At 40.4% G+C, this 23,158-nt stretch overlaps 1 protein-coding gene across 2 annotated transcripts in view; it reads left to right on the forward strand.

Annotated features, from left to right (window-relative positions):
- Window positions 1-23,158, forward strand: part of Csnk2a2 (casein kinase 2 alpha 2) — a 38,360-nt gene that overhangs the window by 2,696 nt on the left and 12,506 nt on the right. For both annotated transcript variants that reach the window (XR_012441941.1, XM_020164648.2), the window contains exons 3-5: window positions 8,836-8,937; window positions 11,748-11,798; window positions 20,579-20,638. Coding sequence is in view for 1 of the 2 variants with exons in the window: in XM_020164648.2 (XP_020020237.1) it covers window positions 8,836-8,937; window positions 11,748-11,798; window positions 20,579-20,638 (213 nt within the window). In the remaining variant the exon portion in view is untranslated. The remainder of the gene's footprint in view (window positions 1-8,835; window positions 8,938-11,747; window positions 11,799-20,578; window positions 20,639-23,158) is intronic.

The following is a 23,158-nucleotide window of genomic DNA, read 5'->3' on the forward strand; positions in this document are numbered from 1 at the left end:
CTGTTTCTTCTTGTCTTTTACTGCTCAGTTTAGCTTTGGATTGTAGTATCTTAACACCAAGCACAGAATAAAATTCTAGGTTCTGAAATGAGTCTTGGGAGGCCCTTTTGATGCTCTGTTTAGCTAAATGTTTCTTCTTTTTTTTTTGACAGTACTGGAAGTTGAACTCAGGGCCTCAGACTTGCTATGCAGGTGTTGTACCATTTGAGCCACTCTTTCCGCCCTTTTTGTCTTGGTTATTTTTGCAGTCTGGTCTCACTTTATGCCTGGGCAGGCCTGGACTGCGTTCCTCCTCTTTGTGCTTCCTCTTGTAGCTGGGATGGCAGGTGCACACCCTCACTCCCAGCTATTGGATGAGATGGGGTCTCATGAACTTTTGGCCCGGGATGGGCTTGAACCATGATGCTCCAGATCTCTGCCTTCCATAGTTAGGATTAGGATTACAGGTGTGGACCACCATACATAGCCTCTTCTTTTTGACATAGTTCTTCTCACAGTGCAGTCTGTACCACCATGTTTCCACTGGTAAAGACTATACTCCTTTATGTTTTTCAAAGTCCGTTGGCATTTCCATCCAGGTTTTATTCCCATTTGAAGTATGAGGCAAGAAACCACTAATGGTATTGTTGTGGTTCCCTTGTTATAATGAACTAAAAGCATTATTTTTCAAAATAACAGTGTCTTTATCTAGAGTTAACCTCCTTTATTCGTGTAAGTTACAGTTACGACTAATATCTATTATTGTGGAGTTCAGTCATAGGAAATTAAGTCCTTAACTGAGTACCAGCTGCTTAATTTGGAGGACTCTCGAAAAGGTGTCCTTTTCATATCAGCCTACTGTATTACAGCTGCAGGGAGGAACTTAATGTATTAATGTGCACAGGGTGACTGAGCCAGAGGGCACATTCCTCGAGGACGGGCTGTCCTCTTTTTTCAGTCAATAAATTTCATATCAGTCTTATCCAATTTGCGAGAATAGTTGGATGCTGAGTGACCATGGAGGACTTTTATTTCATTTAATTTGCATCTAAGATTTCTAAGTATTTTATTGATCAAAGTATACTGGGCCTATTAAGAGGTTTTACAAATTTAGAAACTGGTGAGGAAATTTTTATTGCCTGTCCTCAAGTCATATTCTGAGGCTAAAATCTTAAAAAGAATACTTCCCAATCAATACAGAGGTTATGTCTTTTTTTTTTTTTTGACAGAAATTGTTTTGAGGGAAAAGAGAATAGCAAGACAGAAAGATACTTTAGTATCAGAAGTTTTCTTGTTTCTGAAAAATCAATTCCTTCCTTTGTAGAACGTCTTAGGAAGACATATACAGAAGCAAAAGCATCTGGCTGTTCTGGACAGCTTTAGCCTTCCTTTTGTGAACACTGCCTGTGTGTATGGATTTTAGTGCTGCTTGGAGTCCTGGAGAGCTTTCAAATTAAACTGCTGTTTCCTGAGGAGAAGTCAAGAGCAGTAGTGTTTAAATTTACAACATTTTGAACTTGTGCGCCAATGACTTGGAAATTCCCATAAAAGGCTTCCTGTTAATAGTATTATTTTATACAGCTTGGCTGCCCATTTTTCCCCAGAAATTAACTCTTGAACTAAAAACAAAGACTGGTGATAGTAAAATTTGTTTTGTAAATATGTTTAGCATATTTGTATATCTCTTAAAAATTTTGTGTTGCTGGGGTTGGGGATTTAGCTTAGTGGTAGAGCACTTACCTCGGAGCATGAGATCCTGGGATTGGTCTCTAGCACCAAAATAAATAAGTAAATAAAACTTTGTGTCTTTGGGAGGTGGTGTTAAAAAAGAGGATTAGTGTTGGTTATAGATCCTTGTTAGGAACTTCATGGTGAGCTGGTGGTGCTTTCTCCTTTCTCTGCAGGTAGGATTTTTGCCCCTTTTTTAAGCATGTGTACCACAGACAGCATCTTCACAGACAACACCTAATAGTGTTGCCATTTCTTGTGAATTCTAGTTTTTACAAATGTCTCATGGTCTAAAAGTAGTTACAATAGTGTTACGAGTAACATTAACAATAATATAAATGTGGGAAATTTGCATGAACCAGTCAGTGTTGTTTCTAATACAAGGTTGTGTGGTCACAGATGGAGGGTGTAGTTAACCTGTGTCAAACAGAATCCCAGAGCATGGGAACTTAGAAAAATTAGAACCCAAGCCCTTTTGGGCTATAAACCAGAACCCAGAGAAAGGATTTGATTTGCTCAAGGTCACCTAGTACATGCAAGCATAGGTGTCACAGAATCTTGGTAGATGTGAGGTACGTACATAGGACATTTGTTGGATACTTGACTTTTGATGTACCGGCTTGTATTGGAAGGATTGAAGAATACTCACTAGAAGGCAAATGAAATGAATTTATTTCTGGTGAGTTTTTGGAGTTACTGTTCTAAAGGCAGTACTTGACTTTGGTGGATTGCCAGTTGAAGTATGGAATAGATGCAGGCCCAGAGAGTTTGAGGCAGGGTTTTTTTTTTTTTTTTTTTTAAACAGTGCTGGGGCTTGAACTCAGGGCCTACACCTTTAGCCACTCCCTCTGCCCCTCCCTACCCCCCTTTTTTTTGTGATGGGTTTTTTTTGAGATAGGATATTTGCCGGGCTGGCTTTGAACTGCGATCCTCCTGATCTCTGCTTCCTCAGTAGGTTTACAGGTGTGAGCCACCAGAGCCCAGCAGAGGCAGAGGTTCTTGATTAGTTATACCGTGACATGTTCAGTGTGTCAGGGAAATGCTGCTCTACTCTTTTGTTAGAAGCCTCAGTGGTGTTTTTGTACTCCGTTAACCCCTACAAATCCTCAAAGTCTCATCAAGAGTACTTGCCAGATTTTTGGGTGCACCAGTGTTTTGTTTTCGTTTTGGTTTGGTTTTTTTTGGCAGTATTGGGATTTGAACTCATGCTTATTAGGCAGGCACTCTACCACTTGAGCCCCTCTGCCAGCCCTTGGGTACACTGTTTTATCCCTTTAATACACTAGAGTTGGTTTGAGAGGGAACTGTGTGTGAAAAGAGTATCTTGATATAGAGCCATTCTCGATGGGCTTCCAATGGTTTTTAGAGCCTAATTTCCAGATCCGCTACCTCTGATAGAGTGGCATAGTATAGGCCATGCTATAAAATGAAGGCAGAAGACTTGGGTTCTAGAACTAGCTTCTTTGTTTATAACTTTTGACCTTGTTTTCTCATCTGTGAAATAGGAGGAAGTATAGGTAGATGGGCAGGTAATGGATAGTATTTTTATAATTCCACAGTGCTTTTCTTTCACAGGAAGTAATTGCCTGGATTCAGAGGAGCTCTGTGACATTGAACAGTTACTTAAATCCTCTGTACCTCACTTCGGGTAAAACTGCATCAATAGTACTCACATCATTTGATGTGCTTAAGATGGTGCCTGGTAAGCTGGGCGCTGGTGGCTCACGCCTACAATTCTAGTTGCTTGGGAGGCTGAGATTGGGAGGATTGCTGTTTGAGGCCAGGCATGGGAAATGATTCACGAACGCCCATCTCCAAAATAACCAGAGCAAAATGGACTGGAGGTGTGACTCAAAACAGTAGATTGCTAGTTTTATAAGTGCAACACCCTGAATTCAAATTCTAGTCCCATGAAAAAAAAAAAAAGATAGTACTAGTACTGAGGGCAATACAATATAGTTGCAATGACAGAATTAGACCAAGTGAATGATTTTAGAGTAGAACTGATAGAAAGGGTGTATATTCACTTGGTGAGATCAAATGGCTCTGCCTTATCCACCCCTCCTTTTTTTTTTGTGATATAATACATACAGCATAGAACTTAGCATCATAACCATTTGTAAGCATGCAGTCTTGTGGCATTAAATGCATTCATGATGTTGTGTAGCTCTTTACTTTGTGAAACTGACATTATACCTTAAACAATAACTCCCCCATCCTCCCTCTTGCCAGTTCCTGGCAACCACTGTGCCACTTTTCACTTGTAGGGCTTTGACTACTTTCAAGTAGTCAAAGTAGTGGAATCATAACACGTTTGTCTTTTTGTGACAGGCTCATTTCACTAAGCAGATGCCCACAGTTTCATCCATGTAGTAGCATATGTTAGAATTTCCTTCCTTTTGGAGGATAATGTTCCACTGTGTGTACACCACACTTTGTTTAGCCATTCATCCGTCATTGGACACTTGGGTTGCATATACATTTTCGCTGTTTGAATTGTGCTGCTTTGAGCGTGGGTGTGTAAATACCTCTTTGAGACCCTGACTTATTTATTTTGGTTGTGTATTTAGAAATGGAATTGTTGGATCATGAGGTGATTTTTTTTTTTTCTTTGAGATGGCATTTCAATATATAGCCCAGGTTGGCCTTGAACTCATGATTCTCTTGCCTTAGCCCTCAGAGTGCTAGAATTGGAGGCACATGCCACCATACCCAGATACTTTTAATTTTTTGTGGAACTTCCCACAGTGGCTGTACCACTTTTACACTCCCAGCAGCAATATGTGAGAGTTCCTATTTCTCCACATCCTCATCAATATTCATTATTTTCTGTTGTTTTTTTTTTAATAATAGCCATTCTAATGGGTGTGAGGTTGCATCTCACCATCATTTTCATTTTTATGCCTCGCCTTTTTTAATAGAAATTTTTTTAATCTTGAGAATAAACAATTATCCTTGAAGAATTGGTAGTATAATTGGCATGAAGAGACTTGAAAGATTAGAGGAAAAGTTGCTTTGGACAACATTGCTCAGTCTTTATATTGGGTGCAAGTGCCATGGGTTTCAAAAATGGTGAGGAAATGAATGGCGTCATCCAGGCTGAGCTTTCTTCTTACCTCAGCATCTTCATTCCTGGTGGCCATGGTTGATTGTAATTGTTTACTGCAAGTGATGAAGTTGTCTTAGTGGGACAGTCTTTGGTTTGATAGTAGAATAAAAGTAACCACATTTTTGGAAGTTAGGAGCTATATTCCTGTCTTGAATTTATCAATCCTTTTGTACTTGGGAAGAAATTTAAATAAATGCACTTTGCCTGTTAATATTCACTGAAATTTATTGAGGTCATAATTCTTAGGCCCTTGATAGCCAAAACTTTGTAAATTGAATCCCACTTAAATGCTGATACTGAAATGATACGGCTTTAAAAAAAAAAAAAAAAAAAGACCTGGGTAAATAAGTAAGGTAGATTGCTTTTTCTTTCTAAGCAGCCCGTCACTATAGTTTGTTTTAACTTTTCTGGATGTTGGTAAAAAGGGAAAGAGTAGGGAAAAGTGCTTTACTCTTGGGTTACTGTGAACAAGGTTCTTCCCCATGGCTGGAACTGATCACCACATAGTTAGAAACCTTCTGAAAAGATTTTTTTTTTAAATATTTTCTTACCAGGTGTGGTGTTGCATACCTATAATCCCAGTACTCGGGAGGTTGAGGCAGGAGGATGGCAAATTTGAGGTCAGTCTGGATTACATAGTGAGATCCCATCTCAAAAAAAAAAAAACACAAGCAAAAATAAAACTAGTTGTATGCCAAAACTCACTTATTACCAAAATTTAATTTAATACCTTAATTGCTTTTTTTGCCACTTTATTTACTAGTCATTGAGTAAAAAATTCTTGTTTTGGTTTGAAAAATAGCTCAACTGATTTAGTCTGGATGTTTAAACAGATACTGTCTGAACTGAAATAAATGGGCCTTGGGTGAGGGGCGCTTTCTAGCCAGTGAAATATAACCTATGCTTTTCTTCATTTTGTGTAACTGGTAATGAATGGGGCAAACTCTGGGCAGAAGAGTAAAGCAGCTTTATTTCTACAAAACTAATTTTTGGGGGAATGTCAGTGTCTTCCCTTTATAAGTCCTAACTTTTTTCCTCTGGTTGCATTTGTAGAATTAAAACAATCACTTGATTCCTTTGAGCTCTGGTGGTTAGCTTCTGGAGCCTCCAGGTTCAGAGGAGGAGTAAACTGAGGCTAATGGGAGCTGCCTGCACCTGGTTCTTGAGGCCTTACTGTAGGTTATTTTCCTTTTTGATAGCCTCTCGCTCTTCTGTCACCATCTGGGGACTCTGGCTGCTACCGGACTCTACTGTGCCACTTCAGAGTTGCCCTGCTGACTGGGTGTGGTGGCATTTAACTGTGATCACAGCACTCGGGAGGCCAAGGCAGAGTTAAGAGTTCAAGGTCAGCCTTGGCTACATAGTGAGACCCTATCTATTGCCCTGCTGTTGCTGAGTTCTGGTTTAGGTAGACGTTGGACAAGCAGCAGTTGGGCAGCAGAATATAGTTTGGGCTTCCCTATGTCCAGAAGTGTGGTGTCTGCCAGGCCTGGTGCAATGAAGTGGCAGTGTCATGAAAGCAGCTTGCTCAGTGGCTCAGCCCTGTGAGAAGGGGAGGCGGTCCCAGTAGTGAACAGACTGGGTTTGAACTCAGGTCTTTACCCTTGCAAAGCAGGTGCTCTAATGCTAGAGCCATACTTCCAGCCCAAGTCCAGGCTTTTCTTAAATTAAAAGGAGTTGAGGCTGGGTGGTGGTGGCTTATGACTGTAATCCCAGCTACTTGGGACACAGAGATCAGGAGGATCAAACCACTAGTTAATGAAACCCCCATCTTAACCAACAAGCCAGACATGGTGGTTCACATCTGTAATCCCAAATATGTGAGAGGCATATGTAGGGGTTTTTGAAGTCCAAGACTGGCCCCTTTGTTTGAAAAGTAACTAAAGCATTGCAAAAAGAAAAAAAGGCATTGACAAACTGGTAGCAATTGGCTGAGTTCACACATACATGATGGCCAGCTTTTCTTTATCTTTTATCTTGAAATTTCAGGCTTAGAAAAAGTTGTAAGAATTCCCACGCTTCTTCTGCGCAGATGCTTTAAATATGAAAGTTTGCTTTATCCTCCTCTCCCTTTGTTTCATATATATGTATATATATATGCCATATACTTATGTGTTTGCATGTATATGTGCATAGGTACAGTTTATTTATGTTTATTTTTTGGTGGTACTGGGGTTTGAACTCAGGGCCTCACACTTGCTAGGCAGGGACTCTATCATTTGAGCCACTCCACCAGCCCTTTTTTGTGTTTGGTATTTTCGAGATAGATCTCTGAACTTTTTGCCCAATTTGGCAAAAAACTGCTATCCTCCTAGTCTCTGCCTCCCGGGTAGTTAAGTGTTGCAGACATGAGCCATCAGTACCTGGCTCACTATATTTATTTTATGTATTTTTCTGAAGTGAATTTTAGTCATCCTTAAGTACTAAAGTACTTTAAAAAACAAGGATTATTTCTTACACAACCCTACAATGTCATGTTGAAAAGTCAGAAAATAGCATTGATTCAGTGCTGTCTACTAACCTACAGCCTTCATTCAACATCTGACAGTTATCCTCATGATGTTTTTTATTGCAAAAGAAAATCTCAGCAGTCATGTCTTTCAGATTCATGACATTGACAATTTTTTGAGCTTACAGGCTGCTTGTTATGTAGTATGTTTTTCCTGGGCAGTTTTTAATCAGGTTGTACAACGCTTCATTTTCCCCAAAATATTGAACTCCCAAATTGTGAAAAAGAGACAAGGGAGTAAGGTTCTTCGGTGGAGGTGGGGAGGAGACACAGCAGCCAGGTGTGCTGTCCTGGGAACCCTGGCAAAGTGGAGAGCGTGCATTACCATGTGGCTTGCAGGCATGCAGCTTGAGTGAGCCCTCAAGCAGTTGCTCTGTTTCCGCGGCTTTTCCCTTCCTGCTTGCTTGGTTATTCAGACCTGTATCTCAGTAACTAACAAAAGATGATGACTTCTCTGTGATATAATGTGTTATGTTCCGCTCCCTTCCCCTTATCACCCATAGCAAGTCTGTTGAACTCTCTGCTTGTGCTACACAGCGTCTCAGTGCTATACTCCTCGGTGAAATACTCCTTTTTTCTTAGTCCATCTCTCCCCTTAGCCATTCTTGGAACAAAGCATGGTGAAGAGTGCAGTGTGGCCCTTCTCTACTGTTAGTCTTGACCTTGGCCATATAGCTCCACTCTGCTGACTATTAAGACAGGAAACGATACATGTAATCCAAGTTTTTGGTTTTTTTTGAGACAGCGTCTCACTATGTAACCCAGGCTGGCCTGGAAACCTTCTGCCTCAGCCTCTAGAATGCTGGGATTATAGGTATGTGCCGGCACACCAGGCCCATTTCTGATTAAGGTCTTTCATTTTTCTATCCAATGGGTTGATAACTTAGCAGATAGTATAGGTGTTTCAATCGCTGCTGTATCATATGAGTTTTCTCCTTTGTTGATCCAACTTCTCTCTTTAGGAATGGGATCTCTTGGGAAACATTAGTGGTCTGTGCTGATTTCAGAGTCTAGATATTAAGGAAGTGGGAGTGGTGACCGGAAATGGGAGCCAGCAGCTGGGAAACAAGTTTATAACTTGATGTCATGGAACTGGTCTTCACTCCTGGAAGACAGAATTACATGTAACTCATTGGAAGAGCCGGTATCTCACCATTCTGTTTCAGTTTTTCCGTTTGTGAGTCCATGAAATAACAGCTGTTCAGAGCTATAATACTGCATTTGGCAGTTAATCTGTAAACAAGCAGATATGTGTGTTCAAAATTAAGTGCCCTAGATACAACTGCTTAAAGATCTTGACACATAAACTATATGCATCTGTAAATTATTTAACTTAACAATTCAAGGTTCTTTTGAGCAAGCCCATCTTATCCCAGTGTTTCTGTAGGTGTACTCTTTAACACAATACAGTGCACATGACAGTGTGTAGTCCATGTGATTGGCTTGCATTGCTTAAAGTTGTATTAACTTCAAAAGATGTCTCACTTCTGATTACTCTTGTGTATTTAAGCCAGTGAAGAAAAAGAAGATAAAACGAGAGGTTAAGATTCTGGAGAACCTTCGTGGTGGAACAAATATCATTAAGCTGATTGACACTGTAAAGGACCCCGTGGTAGGTGCCCAGTGGCTGGGGAGGGTGCTAGGGAATGGGGAGCAGGGTGGTTAATGGACAGAGCCTCAAATAATGATACATAATGGGGATGGATGGTTTCGGAAACCAAACAAAAACCATGATGGCTCAGTGATCAGATGGCCACCATCACTTTCATGGAATTGAAAAGTGTTTGGAGAAAACCCCTGTCCTGGTTGTGTTACATCATTATTTTGATTTAGTTCAGAACTGTTTGCTGTATAACTCCCTTAGCCCTTGCTTTTGTCCATTTTTGAAGCTTATTCCATCCAGTTTGCATTATCTTAACCTCACTCAAGTAAGCCTGACATTTGGAAATCTGGATTTACACAAGGAAATACTGAGTGTGTCCACGTGGACACCTGCCATCCAGAACTGAGCAGGTCAGAGCCTGCTCACCCCTTGGGAAGAAACTTTGCTATTTCTTAACACTAGTCTTTAATTTCACGCCACATGAAGTTTCATGTCATATGTAGATAAAACTAGAATATTTGTTAAAATGCTTATTTTTTAGCCATTTTGTATATGCTGTTTAATTTTGTTTTCTCTTCCTAGGGAATAACTTAACTTCAAGGGGTTGTTTTTACTGGTTAAGTTTGCAGACCCCTCCCACATACGCGTGCACACTTTCATATGACTTCTTTTCCTATTTCTGATCTCCACCTGCTCTACCTCAACTATTTTCCTGTTTTGCATGATAAGTTTTTTGTTTTATTTAAGAAGCAGGTCTTGGCTGGCCATGGTAAAGCATGCTTATTGTCCCAGTTGCTTGGGAGGTGGAGATAGGTTCAAGAGTTATTACCCCCTTCCTTCTCCTTCCCCCAAAAGCATGATACTTTTATCTGTAAAGCAAACTACACAGGGAACTGGGGTGTGGCTCAAATGATACAGCACTATCCCTGAATTAATCCCCCAGAATCAAAACCAAAAAAAAAAAGAAACCAGGCAGGTCTTTGCTTCTGTCTGTTGAAGGTACCCTTCATAATATAATAGCTAATAATGCACTGAGTGCTTACCACAGGCCAGGCAGTATGCTGAGTGTTTAACTATATCCTGTCATTCAGTCCTCACAGCAGTGCGGGAGGTAGGTACTGTTAGTGAGAAAGCTAAAGTCTTCAGAGGCTAAGTAATTAGCCAGATTACACAGTATTGTTGAAGAATAAGGAAGGTTTTTCTTTTGGACCCTGAAAAGTCTGAGGTGACTTATACCAGCTTATGCCTGATTGTCCTTAAAAATAGATCCCTTCCTGTGTGGCTCACATTGATTTAATGACTAACCCTGGACTGCTTAATGTTTGAAAATGGCCTGCATTTAAAAATAAGTGTTGTCCATTTAAAAAAAATACCATATATAAAAATAGGAAATCCAGAAGAACTTTGTGCTTATTTGTTTCTTTTTTTTCCTTGGAGGGGGTGTTTGTTTTGAGAGAGGGTCTCACTATATAGCCCAGGCTAGCCTCAAACTCTCAAGTGGTATTGCAGGTGTACACCACCACACTCGAACAAAAGAACTTTTTAATGTGAGCCAGTACATAGTATACCAGGAGCATCTTCCATCTATCTTATCTGTCTGCCTGCCTGCCTGTCTGTCTATCTAATCTTTGTCCCTAAGTTTGAGGGGATCAGGCTCTCTCTAGAGTCTGTATAAAGATCTGTGTCTTGAGGAAACAGAATTTGGGGCCAGTGAAGAATCACCACTGCTGCTGGGGCTCTGTGCTGTCCTGCCAATGGCCTGTGTGCACTGTGGCCTGCTTCCTAGAAGCTTTCCCCTGGACCTTGAGCAAAAGTTGCCAACAGTGATTTCCAAGATTTGTTTAAAAATTTATTTCTATAACTTTGTAAACCCCCTGCTTTTCTCCCACTTTTGAAAGCTTATTATTGACAATTCGCATTATTTTACTTAAGTAAATCTGATGTGAAAATCTAGATTCCCACAAGGAAATAGTGAACATTTTGTACTCATTGCTTAAAGGTTATAGTACTTTTAAAAAAATTAATTATGAGCTGGCAGAGTGGCTCAAGTGGTAGAATGCCTGCCTAGAAAGCATGAGGCCCTGAGTTTAAACCCCAGTATTGCCAAAAGAAAAAAAATGTGATTACATAGGAGCTTTTGAGAATGTGTCTGTCATGACAGTAATTTCACAGATAATTTTTGTTTTGTTTTGTTTTTGTTTGGGACAGTTGTAGCCCAGATTGGCCTTAAACAAGACGTCTTCTGCCTCAGTCTCCCAAGTGCTAGAATTACAGGTTTTTGCCACCACCCCTGGCTTATATTTTCAGATCATGAAAAGACCTCTGATAGATTTCCAAGATCTATGAAAATTTTTCAGATGGATCTTGCTTGCTCGTGTCACTCCTTTTGTAGTTGGCAAATTAAAATACTGTGGAGTATAAATCTTTGTATAACCATTAACAGGTTTTTCAAAGCCATAGGTATGTTGCTCAGATGTTATCTTCCTTTTTACAACTTTCTTATGAAAATTTTCAGCCATTTACAGAGGTTAAGTGAATAATATAATGCACACATCACCCAATTTGAGTGACTGATCAGCTTGTGGCCAACCTTGTTTCATCTATACCCTACCCACTTCCCCCATCTCCCACCAACCCCACTTATTTTGAAGCAAACTGCAGACATGAAATTTCAAGAAAATACTTTTTTAGTAGGTTGTCCCTAATGAGTGAATTCCTTTTTTGCCTAAGTGGGATTTGGAGATGGACCATTGGGGCAGAAACAAATTGTATTTATTACTGTTTGAGTGTCTAAAAAGCATTACTATTCTCTCTTGCAGTCAAAGACACCAGCTTTGGTATTTGAATATATCAATAATACAGATTTTAAGGTGCGTATACTTTTTCTTCCTGGCATGGGGTTGATGAGGGTGGGATGTGGTGATACAGTACTGTTGGAATTCCGGAACCCAGGCAGCCAAGATGTCATTGGATTATGTATATAGCTTGACTACTAGGTGCAGAAAGTGATGGGGGCTCTTGCATTTGGTGAAGTCACCCGTCACCCTTTGCTTTGCTTACTTTGGGAGTAGCTTCTGGGTCTAAGCTAATGTCTCATCTGTAACACTCCTGTTCTAGATAGTGTAGTTGTAGTGGCTGATAATTTTGATTTTCATAGTGCTGCAGGGCTTTTATAAAAGAAGCAATGTATTGGATTGGAGCTGGCAAATAATGCATGTATGTTCATATATGTATATGTTCAAACCACGTATGAAACAAATAATACTGAAAGTCTAGTATAGAGTCCTTGCTTTAGAAGAGCCCAACCCTCAGATGTTTAGAAATTACGTTTATAATATATATTATTTTAGACTTTGAAGTGTTGCTATTTTGTTTGTTTTTGACACAGCATCTTACTGTGTAGCCTGGACTATCCTTGAACTCATGATCCTCCTGTCTCAGCCTCCCGAGTGCTGGGGTTCCAGGTATGCACCACCATACTGCCTGAAGTATTCTTCTGAAAGCCTTTGTTTTTACTGTTTTTCAAACATTGAAACTTTAACTTCTAATAAAGTTTTTGGGGTTTGACATACTAGGAAGAACCCTTTTGTAGAGCACAATTTGAAAACCAATATAAAGAAAAAAATAGTAGTGATGGTTTTCACGGGTGTTAATGGATTTTTAGGCAATAAAAATTCTGGCAGTTAATCAGACACTTCTGATTTGTTGAGGTAGAAGCTAGAGACAAACCCAATCAGCAGTTAAAAATGCTACTTTCAGAAGTCATAATTTGGGTAAAAATAAAAGAACCTGATCGTCACTCAGTTTTCTTAATCACTTTAAAATAGTGATTATCGCTAACTTTAGTAAGGAAAAGGCAAAAAAATTTTCACTTACAATAAATAACAAATTTTATGTATAGTTTAGCATTGCCCATATGAAGCATTTGTTCCTGTTTTTTTTTTGAGTCCTTACAGGTGAAATTAACATTGGGCTCTTAAAAAGTAGGGTCTACGTTTTTTCGCTCTTGATAGCATGGTGGTGCTGAGCTGATAGAGCACGTGCCATGCCGTGTGACCCTGTGGCTCACCCAGATTATCATGCTGTATGTGGTGCGCATGTCTGATAGAACTAGACGGGCTTCGGTAAGACGAATGTTTCCCTACTGCACGGGTTTAAAAGCTGCTCTTCACGGAACATCATAGTGTAGTTTCCCAAGTTCCAGATACCCATGTTTCATGAATGAGTTTTTATCTATTGTCTAGTCACACATGTAAAATTTCACTTCAGTATTTTGTGTTTCTTAAACGTGACATCTGCCAAGATGATAGAACAGCATGCCATAGATCCGCTTTAGCAGGAAATTAATTCCCTGTGTATGAAATTGTATTTCTCTGGGATCTTAGCCATCAAGGGGATGTTCTGAAGAAGACATTCACTCTAGGAGCTTTTTTAAAGGGAATGGTTTTCTAAAACATCTTAATTTTATCCTTACAGTTTCTGTATTTGCTAGGGAATAGAATTCTAAGTCAACATTCATAATTTCCTCATTTTGAAGAGCCTGTTCCAGTATTACCATTGAAGTCATTACAGTTTCATCTTTCATGTTTTTTGTTTTGTTTTTTTTTTCCTTTCTGGAAACTTTTAGCATTTTCTCTTCATCCTCAGTCTTCTGAAATTTCACATTGATATGCCTTCCTGTGGGCCTTTTCATCTTTTGTTCTGGATACTTGCTGGGCCTTTTCAATCTAAAACTCATGTCCTTCCATTTTGGGAAAGTATCTTTAGTGTTCTTTGATTTTTCTACCCTTTGTTGTTCTTGCTTTCTTGAACTCATTTGAATGTTAGACTTCATATTTTAGAAGTCCGTTTTGGTCTCTGGACTTTAAAAACAGTGTTCTGTTCTTTTGTTTATGTAATATCCTCTGTGTTCTCACTGAGCCTATTTTGTTTTCTCCTCTTGTGCTTTTTCTGCTTTTCTTCCAGATTCCGTTGTGTGTGTCTCTGATAACTGTCTGACAGGACATGGTTCTTAAACATCTCCTGTCTTAGTGTGGTGCTCTGGAGAGCAGTCGGCTCCTGTCTCTAGGACATGGTTTGGTTGCTGGCATCTTGGTGGTCTGGAGTCAAGGAAGACCATGGGGTGTCATGCAGACTAACTCAACTCCATTTTTGATGAGCTGCTTTTCTGTATTCAGCTTACTGTTTTTGCTCTTTGTCAAAATCTATTTCTGTAGTTCTTCAGTTTGGAGCTCTGTGCTTCTGGACCCCTCACTATTGGTAGAATTTTCAGCTTTTTTTGGTTCGTTAAGTCAGCTAGACATGTTTTCTGGCTTCAAACTGTTGTGTTTCCCACTCTTAGTTTTTGAGAGTTCATCCCTCCCAGGCCTTTTAGTGTTATTTGATAGGAACTTCAGGTAGAAGCAGAGGGGTTTGATCTACCACATTAAACTGAAGGTCCCTTTTGAATGTTCAAGCCGTTATGTTCTAGTCAACCTAAAAGATCGGTAAATAGCAGGTAGCATATGTTTATTTTGGAAAAGCAAGTCATAGCAGGAAAATTATTTTCTCTTCCAGATAGTATAACAGGCTATAGCCAAGGCAATCTGTTGGTTTAATGTCTGGCATCCTTCAGACTTTTTATTGTGTCCTGTGTCTCTTACTTGCAAAGTTTGTTTTTAGTTTCTATCTTTTTCCTTTTACTATCAAGTTACCTACAACTGCTTTTAATATATCATTCAGAGATGTTTGTCCCTGCTTAGCAGCAGGGTAAACTAATAGCTGTGCAGCTGGGGTGTGATTCAGTGGCAGAGGCCTACTACTATGTGCAAGGCCCCGGTTTCATCCCTAGCACTGAAAAATAAAGGCAGCCATACAGCACGCACGCAGCCTGTTCTTTTCAGTGATTTGTGTGTGTGTGTGTGTGTGTGTGTGTGTGTTGCTGGGGTTTGAACTCAGGACCTACACCTTGAGCCACTTTACCAGCCCTTTTTTTTTTGTGGGTTTTATCAAGATAGGGTCTCAAGAATTGTTTGCTTGGGCTGTCTTGAAACTTTGATCTCCCTGATCTCTGCCTCCTGAGTAGCTAGGATTACAAATGTGAGCCACTGACACCTGGCTCTTTTCAATAATTTTTATTGGCACAGTAGATAATCAGTTTGTGGTTTTTGAGACAGGGTTTCACCATGTATACCAGGTTGGGATTCTCCTGCCTTCCCAAATGCTGGGATTGCTGGTGTATACCACCACACCTAGTGAAAAAAACATTTATTGTGATGCTGTGGATTGAACCCGAGCATTGTTCACTCAGGTAAAGCACTCCACTACTGAGTAACATCCCTTCTCTTGATAATCAATTTTGATCTATAATTTCCTTTATTATAGAGTTTTGATATCAAGATTATACTAACTATAAAATACATTGGGTAACTTTACTCGTTCTAGTCTCTGAAAGTGTATTTAGGACAGATAAGTCTGGGTAAGTATCTGTTGGGTAGAGGAAGACTTTGAACTGTGTATTCCTATTTAAAACATAGGTTAATAGATTTTCCAGGTTTTTAAAATCTCTTCCTAAGTTTTGGACAATAATATATTTCTAAAGTTACTCACTTTCAATTTTCATTCACATAAAGTTGTTGATGGAATTCTCTTTGGATTTAAAAACTCTAATATTTCTGCAATTATGCTTTCCTTTTCATTTTTTAACATTATCTGTGGCTTTGTTCCCCTTTTTAAAAAAAAAAAAAATCTCTCTTGAGGCACTTACTAATCCTTTCAAAGAACCAGCTTTGGGATTTTGTTTTGGTTTGAATTTTTTGGTGGGACTGGGATTTGAACTCAGGACTTCATGCTTACAAAGCAGGCACTCTACTGCTTGAGACACACTCCACTCCATTTTGCTCTGGTTATTTTGGAGGTGGGGTCTCAGGAACTGTTTGCCTGGGCTGGCCTGGAACCTCATCCTCCCAATCTCAGCTTCTCAAGTAGTTAGACTTATAGGCATGAGCCATCCTCTCAGGCTGTTTTTTGTTACTTTTTATATTTCATTTTGTTTCTGCTTTGTGTCTTGATCTTTCACTGTTTTTTCCCTTAGCTGTTTGAATTGAATCATCTCATCTGATTTGTATATATAGTTCTTGATTGATAGTACAAGTATGTAAACCTCTCCAATCCCAAACACCATTTTAGCTGCTTTCCATGGTTATAGAAATCACTTCTAGGTAGTTTTCAAATAAGAAATGCAGATTCCAAATTGAGGATTAGGATTCTTCTCCCCAAAATTTTTCTGTGGAAAAGTTTTAAACAAGTTGAAAATTGTAGTACAGTCAGTACCCATAAATCCTTTCACCTAGATTTCCAGTTGTTAATATTTTCCCACATTTGAAGTTATTTCTCTCCTTTTCTCCCCTTTCTCTACTCTCTGTGTTTTTACTCAGTCGTCTTAAGGTAAATTGAAGGCATCATCATGATACTTCACTCCTGAATATTCTGGCACTGAAACCAGCTTTTGTTCCTATCTAGTCACAATACTATGAGTGTACCCAAGAAATTCAGCATTTACACTATAATGCCATCTAATATAGAATCCATATTTGGAAGGCTGAGATCAAGAGAATTGTGGTTTGAGGCCAGCCTGGGCAAAAAAGTTTGTAGGACCCCCATCTCCTCGAAGGATAAGAAGCTGGGTGTGGTGGCTTGCACCTGTCATCTCACTGATGATAAGTGATGGACCCTATCTCAAAAAAGTGACCAGAGTATAAAGGACTGAAGACATAGCTCAAGCAGTACAGCCCTGCCTAGTAAGTACAAAGCCCTGAGTTTAAACTCCAGTACTTCTCCCACCAGAAAAAAGAAAGAAAACAATTTTTATTTTAACTAGGCATGGTGGTGCATACCTGTAATTCCAGCACTTGGGAGACTAGAGGCAGAAGGATTGTGAGTTTTAGGTCAGCCTGGGCCACATAGTGGGAAAAAAAGAAAAAGATAGTTCTACTTCCTTAAATTTCCAAAAATGTTGACCTTGGTTTTATTCTGGATTTGGGGGGTTACCAATTAGCTATACCTAACCTGGTGACTGTGGCATTAAACATGTCTCACTTTATACCTCTCTTCCCTCATTTTTCTTCTCCCTCCCTGGAGATCCCTGGGATTCTGGACATTGATAGGGCTGTATGCTTACACTCCTAAAGTGTGGACTGCTTGAATGGCAGTCAGTGGGATGGGACATGGGATCTGGCTGGTTGTGATGCCCCTGGTGTCTGAGCTGTGTGTCTGAGGCAGCAGGACCAGGAAAGGCCCACTGTGGCCATTCCATGGGTAGCTCGACTTTGAGTCCAGGAGGCCCTGAGCCTGATGCTCAAGGCACAATGTCCGCCATTCTCCTCAGACATTGTGGGGCTTATTACAAGGCCCAAGAAAAGCCCACCTTGGACCATGTAGAGCTATCCAACAGTAGAACTGATTTCTCAGGAAATGCCACTGTGTTTGAGGCTTTGCAGCCAAACGGAACCAGTTAAGTGGTTTCTTTGTCACTACCATCATAATCTACCAGGAAGTGTAGGGCTTTTTTTTTTCATTTGTTTTGTTTGATAAAGTACTTGCTTTGGAAGACAGATTCTCTTTTGTTCCACTAATTGTTGAGCATTACGAAATCTTGTGTGCAGGCCGAGGTCCCCCCATATCTAAGATGGAATAGATAGAGCACATGCCCTTCTGCTGTATGAGGACTTAGAATATGGTTGGGGAGTTTAGTGTTGAGAAGATGAGTATAGTGCCCAATTAATTGTACAATGAACCTGTCACATACTTGGGAGGTAGGGAGAGTTCAGAGATCTTGAATCAACAAAATAGTGACCACCAACATCCACTGTACCTGTTTCCCCTTGTGACACAGTCAGCAAGGAAAGTGGCAGGGGACTCTAGATATGAAGCGGCCTTATGTTTACAACACTGAGAATTTATCTCAAGAAGAACTTCGGGTCATTGCCAGTACCTGAGTAAGGAATGTAAGGTATGGAGGTGCTGCTGGTCTCTGTGTCCTTGAACACCCCAGATGGACAGCACGTGGCCTGGGGGTTCAAAGAAAAAAGAAACCACTGCGCTGTAGAAAGCCAGAGGGATGGTGGCGGGGGGCGGGTGGGGTGGGGGGGGGTGGGCTGTGCTGGAGAGAGAAGAATGGAGAAGCAGACACAGGCTTATGTAGTCAGACAGGATGACTCCTGGGGCTGCAGAGGAGATCAGAGCTACAGAACTTAGAAGAAGTCAGCCTAGACCCTGGAGAGGCCTGAATTTAGGCCCAGGTTAAAATTCTACAGATGTAGCTTGGTCTTCCCCCACTCAGAGCTCCTGAGAAGGAAGGGCGAATGGCAGCAGTCACCTAAGACTGAAAAGTATTAGGTTCAAGCTCTGTTGTACAGCTGGTGTCTTCTGTATTCAGTAAAATCAGTACTGGTTGGAATAGCTAGGAATACTATGTTGGCATTCCAAGGACATTTGTTTTTATACTGTAGGCCATTTACACAGATGCTTGGTACAGATAGTACATGATACGAGAGGAAAGCCTTTCAGATAAAAGTCCAAATAAAATAGCCCATATTGGTTTTCTGGAAATAAAATATTCCAGCCCTCTGAGGGTTAGAGAATTGGATCTTTTTTCTTTCATGGGCTATTTTTTGACTTGATGTTCAGTTTAGCACAGCCTCTACAAGTGATCTCCTTAACACCCAAGATAGTTATCTGGAACCTGTGCCTGCATATTCTGGCTGTTAGTTGCCACCAAGTACTAACTAAGAAGCCTGCTTCACAGGGCAGAGCTGGGAGAACAGTGACCTGGAGTTTGACTGTTAGGGAACTGTAGCTTTCCTGGGTAGAAATGGTACCTTCTTGTGCCACTGGTGCTTAAGTTTGATTAAGCACCAACCAGGATCAGCCACCAGCACAGGAGCAGCTTCAAGACACCACAGTCTCCTGGCCTGTACATTTTAATTCCCTCAGTGCCCTGAGTCAGCAGTTGGCTGAGGTCAGGGGGGCCATGTATTCCTATTAAGTTGGAAGGGTAAAGAAAAGGGGAAGTGTGGCCTATTCCTCTACACATAAACATGAATGCACTTTTTTGGGTGTGTGGTTTTATTTTCCCTTTTACACAGACACATTGTATGCACTGTTCTTTGCTCCATGGAGTTTCACTACACTACCTTTGAATCCTACTAGAGAAGAAGGGGAAGTTTTTTGGTTTGTATCTTTGTTTTTGGCAGTAGTGGGGTTTGAACTCAGGGCCTTGAGCTTGCTAGGCACTTGAGCAACTCTGCCAGTCAGAAGAGAAGTTTAATAAAGGTATTTGATTAATTTTATAGAAAGTGCTGTCTAAATTGATGGGGAAAGAGATTTATGTGCAATTGATTATCAAAGTCTATATTATAGTGTGTCAGGGATTCATGATGCTTTTAATGAATCTCATACTCTGGCTCTTAGAAATTGAAGTTTCTAGCCAGGTGCTGATGGTTCATGCCTGTAACCCTAGCTACGTCAGAGGCTGAGATTGAGAGGACTGGCCTGGGCAAATAGTTGGCAAGATGCCATCTCATTGAATAGCTGGGCAGGGTGGTCTAAGTCTTCCCAGCCATGCACACAGGAGGCTGAGATCAGGAGGATCACAGTTCCAGGCCAGTCTCTGGCAAGAAAAAGTTTGCAAAATCCCTTGTCAGAGGAAAAAAGGTGGGTGTGGTGGCATGCTTCTGTCATCCCAGTGACAGTGGGATGCATAAATCACAGTCTACATTGGCTTGGGCAAGAAGTGAGACACTGTCTCCAAAATAACTAGAACAAAAGGGGCTAGAGGTATGGTTCAAGCAGTAGAGTGTTTTAGCAAGCATGAAGGCCTGAGTTCAAATCCCAGTACGGGGGTGGGGAGGGTTGTGGAAATATATAGAAATTTCTTTAAAACTCCCAATGGGTGGGAGTATCAGAAATCACAGTTTTTATTTGTATGTCAATCTGGTGTGTCATCATTTTGGGTACCCCTGTCTTTTTAGTGCCTCACTCCACTCGTTGGTTCTTACCCATAAAGTTGTCAGTATTGTTTGTGAAACATTTGTTTCTCCAGCCTAAATTTGTTTGGGGAGAGTAGACAGTCTCTTGCCATCTCCAAATGGCCAGATCATCTAATTTTCCTCATGTTTTCTTTCACAAGCCGTAACACTGTTGTACCATGTGAGCTAATGGTATACTCTGCTGCAGTGGGGTTATTTTCATGTGCCATAAGAATGTGAGAACAGGGCTGGGCGTGGCTCAAGTGGTAGAGAACCTGCCTAAGCAAGTGTGAGGCCTTGAGTTCAAACCCCAGTACCTCCAAAAAAAAAAAAAAAAGAATATGAACAACTTAGAATTCACAATAATATAACTGTGGTTAGTAGACTTATGGAGCACTAAATAGCAAAGATGCAGTTGGCTTAATGTTTTCCTCCCCTGGAATTCCTATTTTTTCTTCTCTCTTCTGAAGATTATAAATGTCGGACTCCTCATCTTTACCATTTATTCCAGATGAATAGTAAAAGTCTTGGGATTCCTTAGTAGTAACTGAAGGACTAAGGAAGTTCACAGAAAATGGCCAACACTTGAGATGACAGAATGCAATGAGACTAAATTAACTTTCTGTTTCTAAAATCTGTTTCAGCAACTCTACCAGATCCTGACAGACTTCGATATCCGGTTTTATATGTATGAACTACTTAAAGTAAGTAGCATTCATAAGTAGTGGATTTTTTCAGCCTTACTCATTTAAAGAAGAAATTTTTAAAAAGACAAAGGTCAAACAATATTTGACAATACTCCGAGAACTAAGTGTGTTGAGTCCTCCCGGGCAGGACCTCACATAAATATTTTCAGTGGAACTGGGAAAGATGGCCAAGACAAGGGATTTAGTTAGCGTCATTATACCACAGATTATAGACTCTCATAGCTCTTGTTGGTCCTTGGATTCTCTCTTTGCACTTAATACTTACTATTAGTTTTCTCTGTGTGACAAACCTCTCCAGACTTAATGACTTAAAAAATGATTTATCAGGCTGAGAGTGTGGCTCACGTGGCAGTTTAAACCCCAGCTCTTCTCCTCCCTCCCCCCCCAAAAAAATTGTCATTTCTCCTAATTCCATGAGTTAACTAGGTGGTTCTTTAGGGCTAGACCAGTGGGACTGGGGCAGGATGGTCCAAATTGTTCCCTCAGCTGGTATAGCTAAGGTCCCATCCTCAAGGAGGTCAGTCCAGGCTGCTTTCAGTGCTGGTCTCTGTGTTCCTAGCAGCAAGAGAGGGGCAGGCTCAATGTGCAGGCATTTTTCAGCCCTCTATGTACACCACATTTGCTAATACCCTGTTGGCCAAAAGCAAATCACATGGCCAACCCTGGCTTCACTTCTGAATGGGAAAGTCACATTTCAGAGGGACCTGTAGGAATGGCAGACGTCCACAGCCATCTTTTTCTCATTAGCTTTCAACATCCTTTTCTGTATGAGTCTACCTACAGTTCCCCTGTAGCCTAACTAGTTATACAGGGAGAAGTGAAATTTTAAAACTACTTGATGGAGAAATGTGTAGGTGAGCACCTAGGTGAAGAATTTTAAAAACATTTGTAAAATCATATAACCATTGGGCCTAGCTTTTTAGGGTCATGGATCACTAAGAACCTGATAAGAGCTATAAACTACCCCCAAAAGTGCATATATAAACATACAGTATTGCATAAAGTTTTAGAGGGCTAGGGATCTCAACTTAAGAATTTCTGGAATAAGACAGATACATTACTGGAGAAAATTGCCAAGATGAGGTTTTTATGGAACTGTGAAGAATTGCTTGAACAAAATATGAGTTTGAATTAAGGATGGGCTTTGGGGACAGGGAGTTTGAAGAACTAGCTCCATGGAATGATTGTTTTCTCTTAGGAGCACTTGCACAAGCCACCTTTCGTTAGAGAGAGCCAAGTTGGTGGGCTAAAAGGTTCATTCTATGTCTGCTGGATCTTCTTTTTGTCAAAAAGGACAGAGAGGTAGAACTTCATTAATCTACCCTACTCTAGTCCTCTCCAGACTAGATCAAAGGCTGGTATGGAAGAGGGCTACAGTGCTGTCCTGTGAACTGTCAGGCCAGCCCTTCATGGAGATCTCCCCAGAAAACCCATGCACTTGCCCGTGACAGCTGTAATACAGATCCGGTAGTGAGATTTGGAGTTTTAGCTAGCACTGGCTAGTTGAAGAATTATAATGTAGATCAGATAGAGGATCCCAGTGATGCACCTTCACTGGGATCCAGATGGTCCACTTGCTTTCTGGAGGTAACACAGGCCAGTAAAACCATACTTTCTTCTGCTAATGAGGCATAGGATGCTAGATGAAACTTGAAAAATGTCTTTCATGCTCAGTGGTCAGAAACTGTACCAGATTTTAAGACTGAAATAATTCTCCAAGGAATCTAAAATTGTGTCAGTAACTCTGAAGAGAGTCTGGCTAGTGAACTCTGCAAAAAGAATTCATTATCTTCCAGTATTTGTTCAGCCTTTGCTTTCATCAGGTATTTTTCACATCCCAGGTGTTTTCCTAATTAGCTTATTCCTTTGGCAAAGTGTAGGCAAAATGGCAGGATCAACATTCCTAATTTTTTCTTTAGGCAAAAAAATAGGTGTGGGGAGAAGAAAATGTTTCATTGAAAATGTGAATGAAACTGAACTGAAGCTGAGGGCTCAATGGGATTGCTTCATGGCTCCCTGAGGCTCTGTGACCATCTATCTGATTGATAATAAGGTGGCCTTCATGATTCCTGGTTTCATCAGGCACTATCATAAAGGCACTTTGGGGGGGAGGGGGGGGGGAAGGCACTTTGGAATCTTCTACAGTTGTTGTAAAACAAAGAAAAAGTTAAGTTGAAGTAGATTGTGAATAAATCTTAAGTGTACATAATTTTAGATTTTACAAATATAAAGCCTTAGGAATATGCTATCCAATATGGTAGTTGCTGCCCATAGGTAACTATTTAAATTGAATAAAATTAAGAATTCAGTTCCTTCATTACATGAGTCACATTCAAAGTGCTCAGCCTCATGTAGCTAGCTGCTGCTATACTGAACAGTGCAGACGTATTATGGTAGAGGGTTCTGTTAGACAAGACTGATAAGAGACATGAACATCCTGGAGGTTTTCCTTATGTGCCTTCCCTTCAGTTTCCCCTCCTCTGGAGACTATATTCTTACCTTTGCCACCATGGTTTA

The sequence above is a fragment of the Castor canadensis genome, chromosome 15, assembly GCF_047511655.1.
Source record: "Castor canadensis chromosome 15, mCasCan1.hap1v2, whole genome shotgun sequence".
Classification (NCBI taxonomy): domain Eukaryota; kingdom Metazoa; phylum Chordata; class Mammalia; order Rodentia; family Castoridae; genus Castor; species Castor canadensis.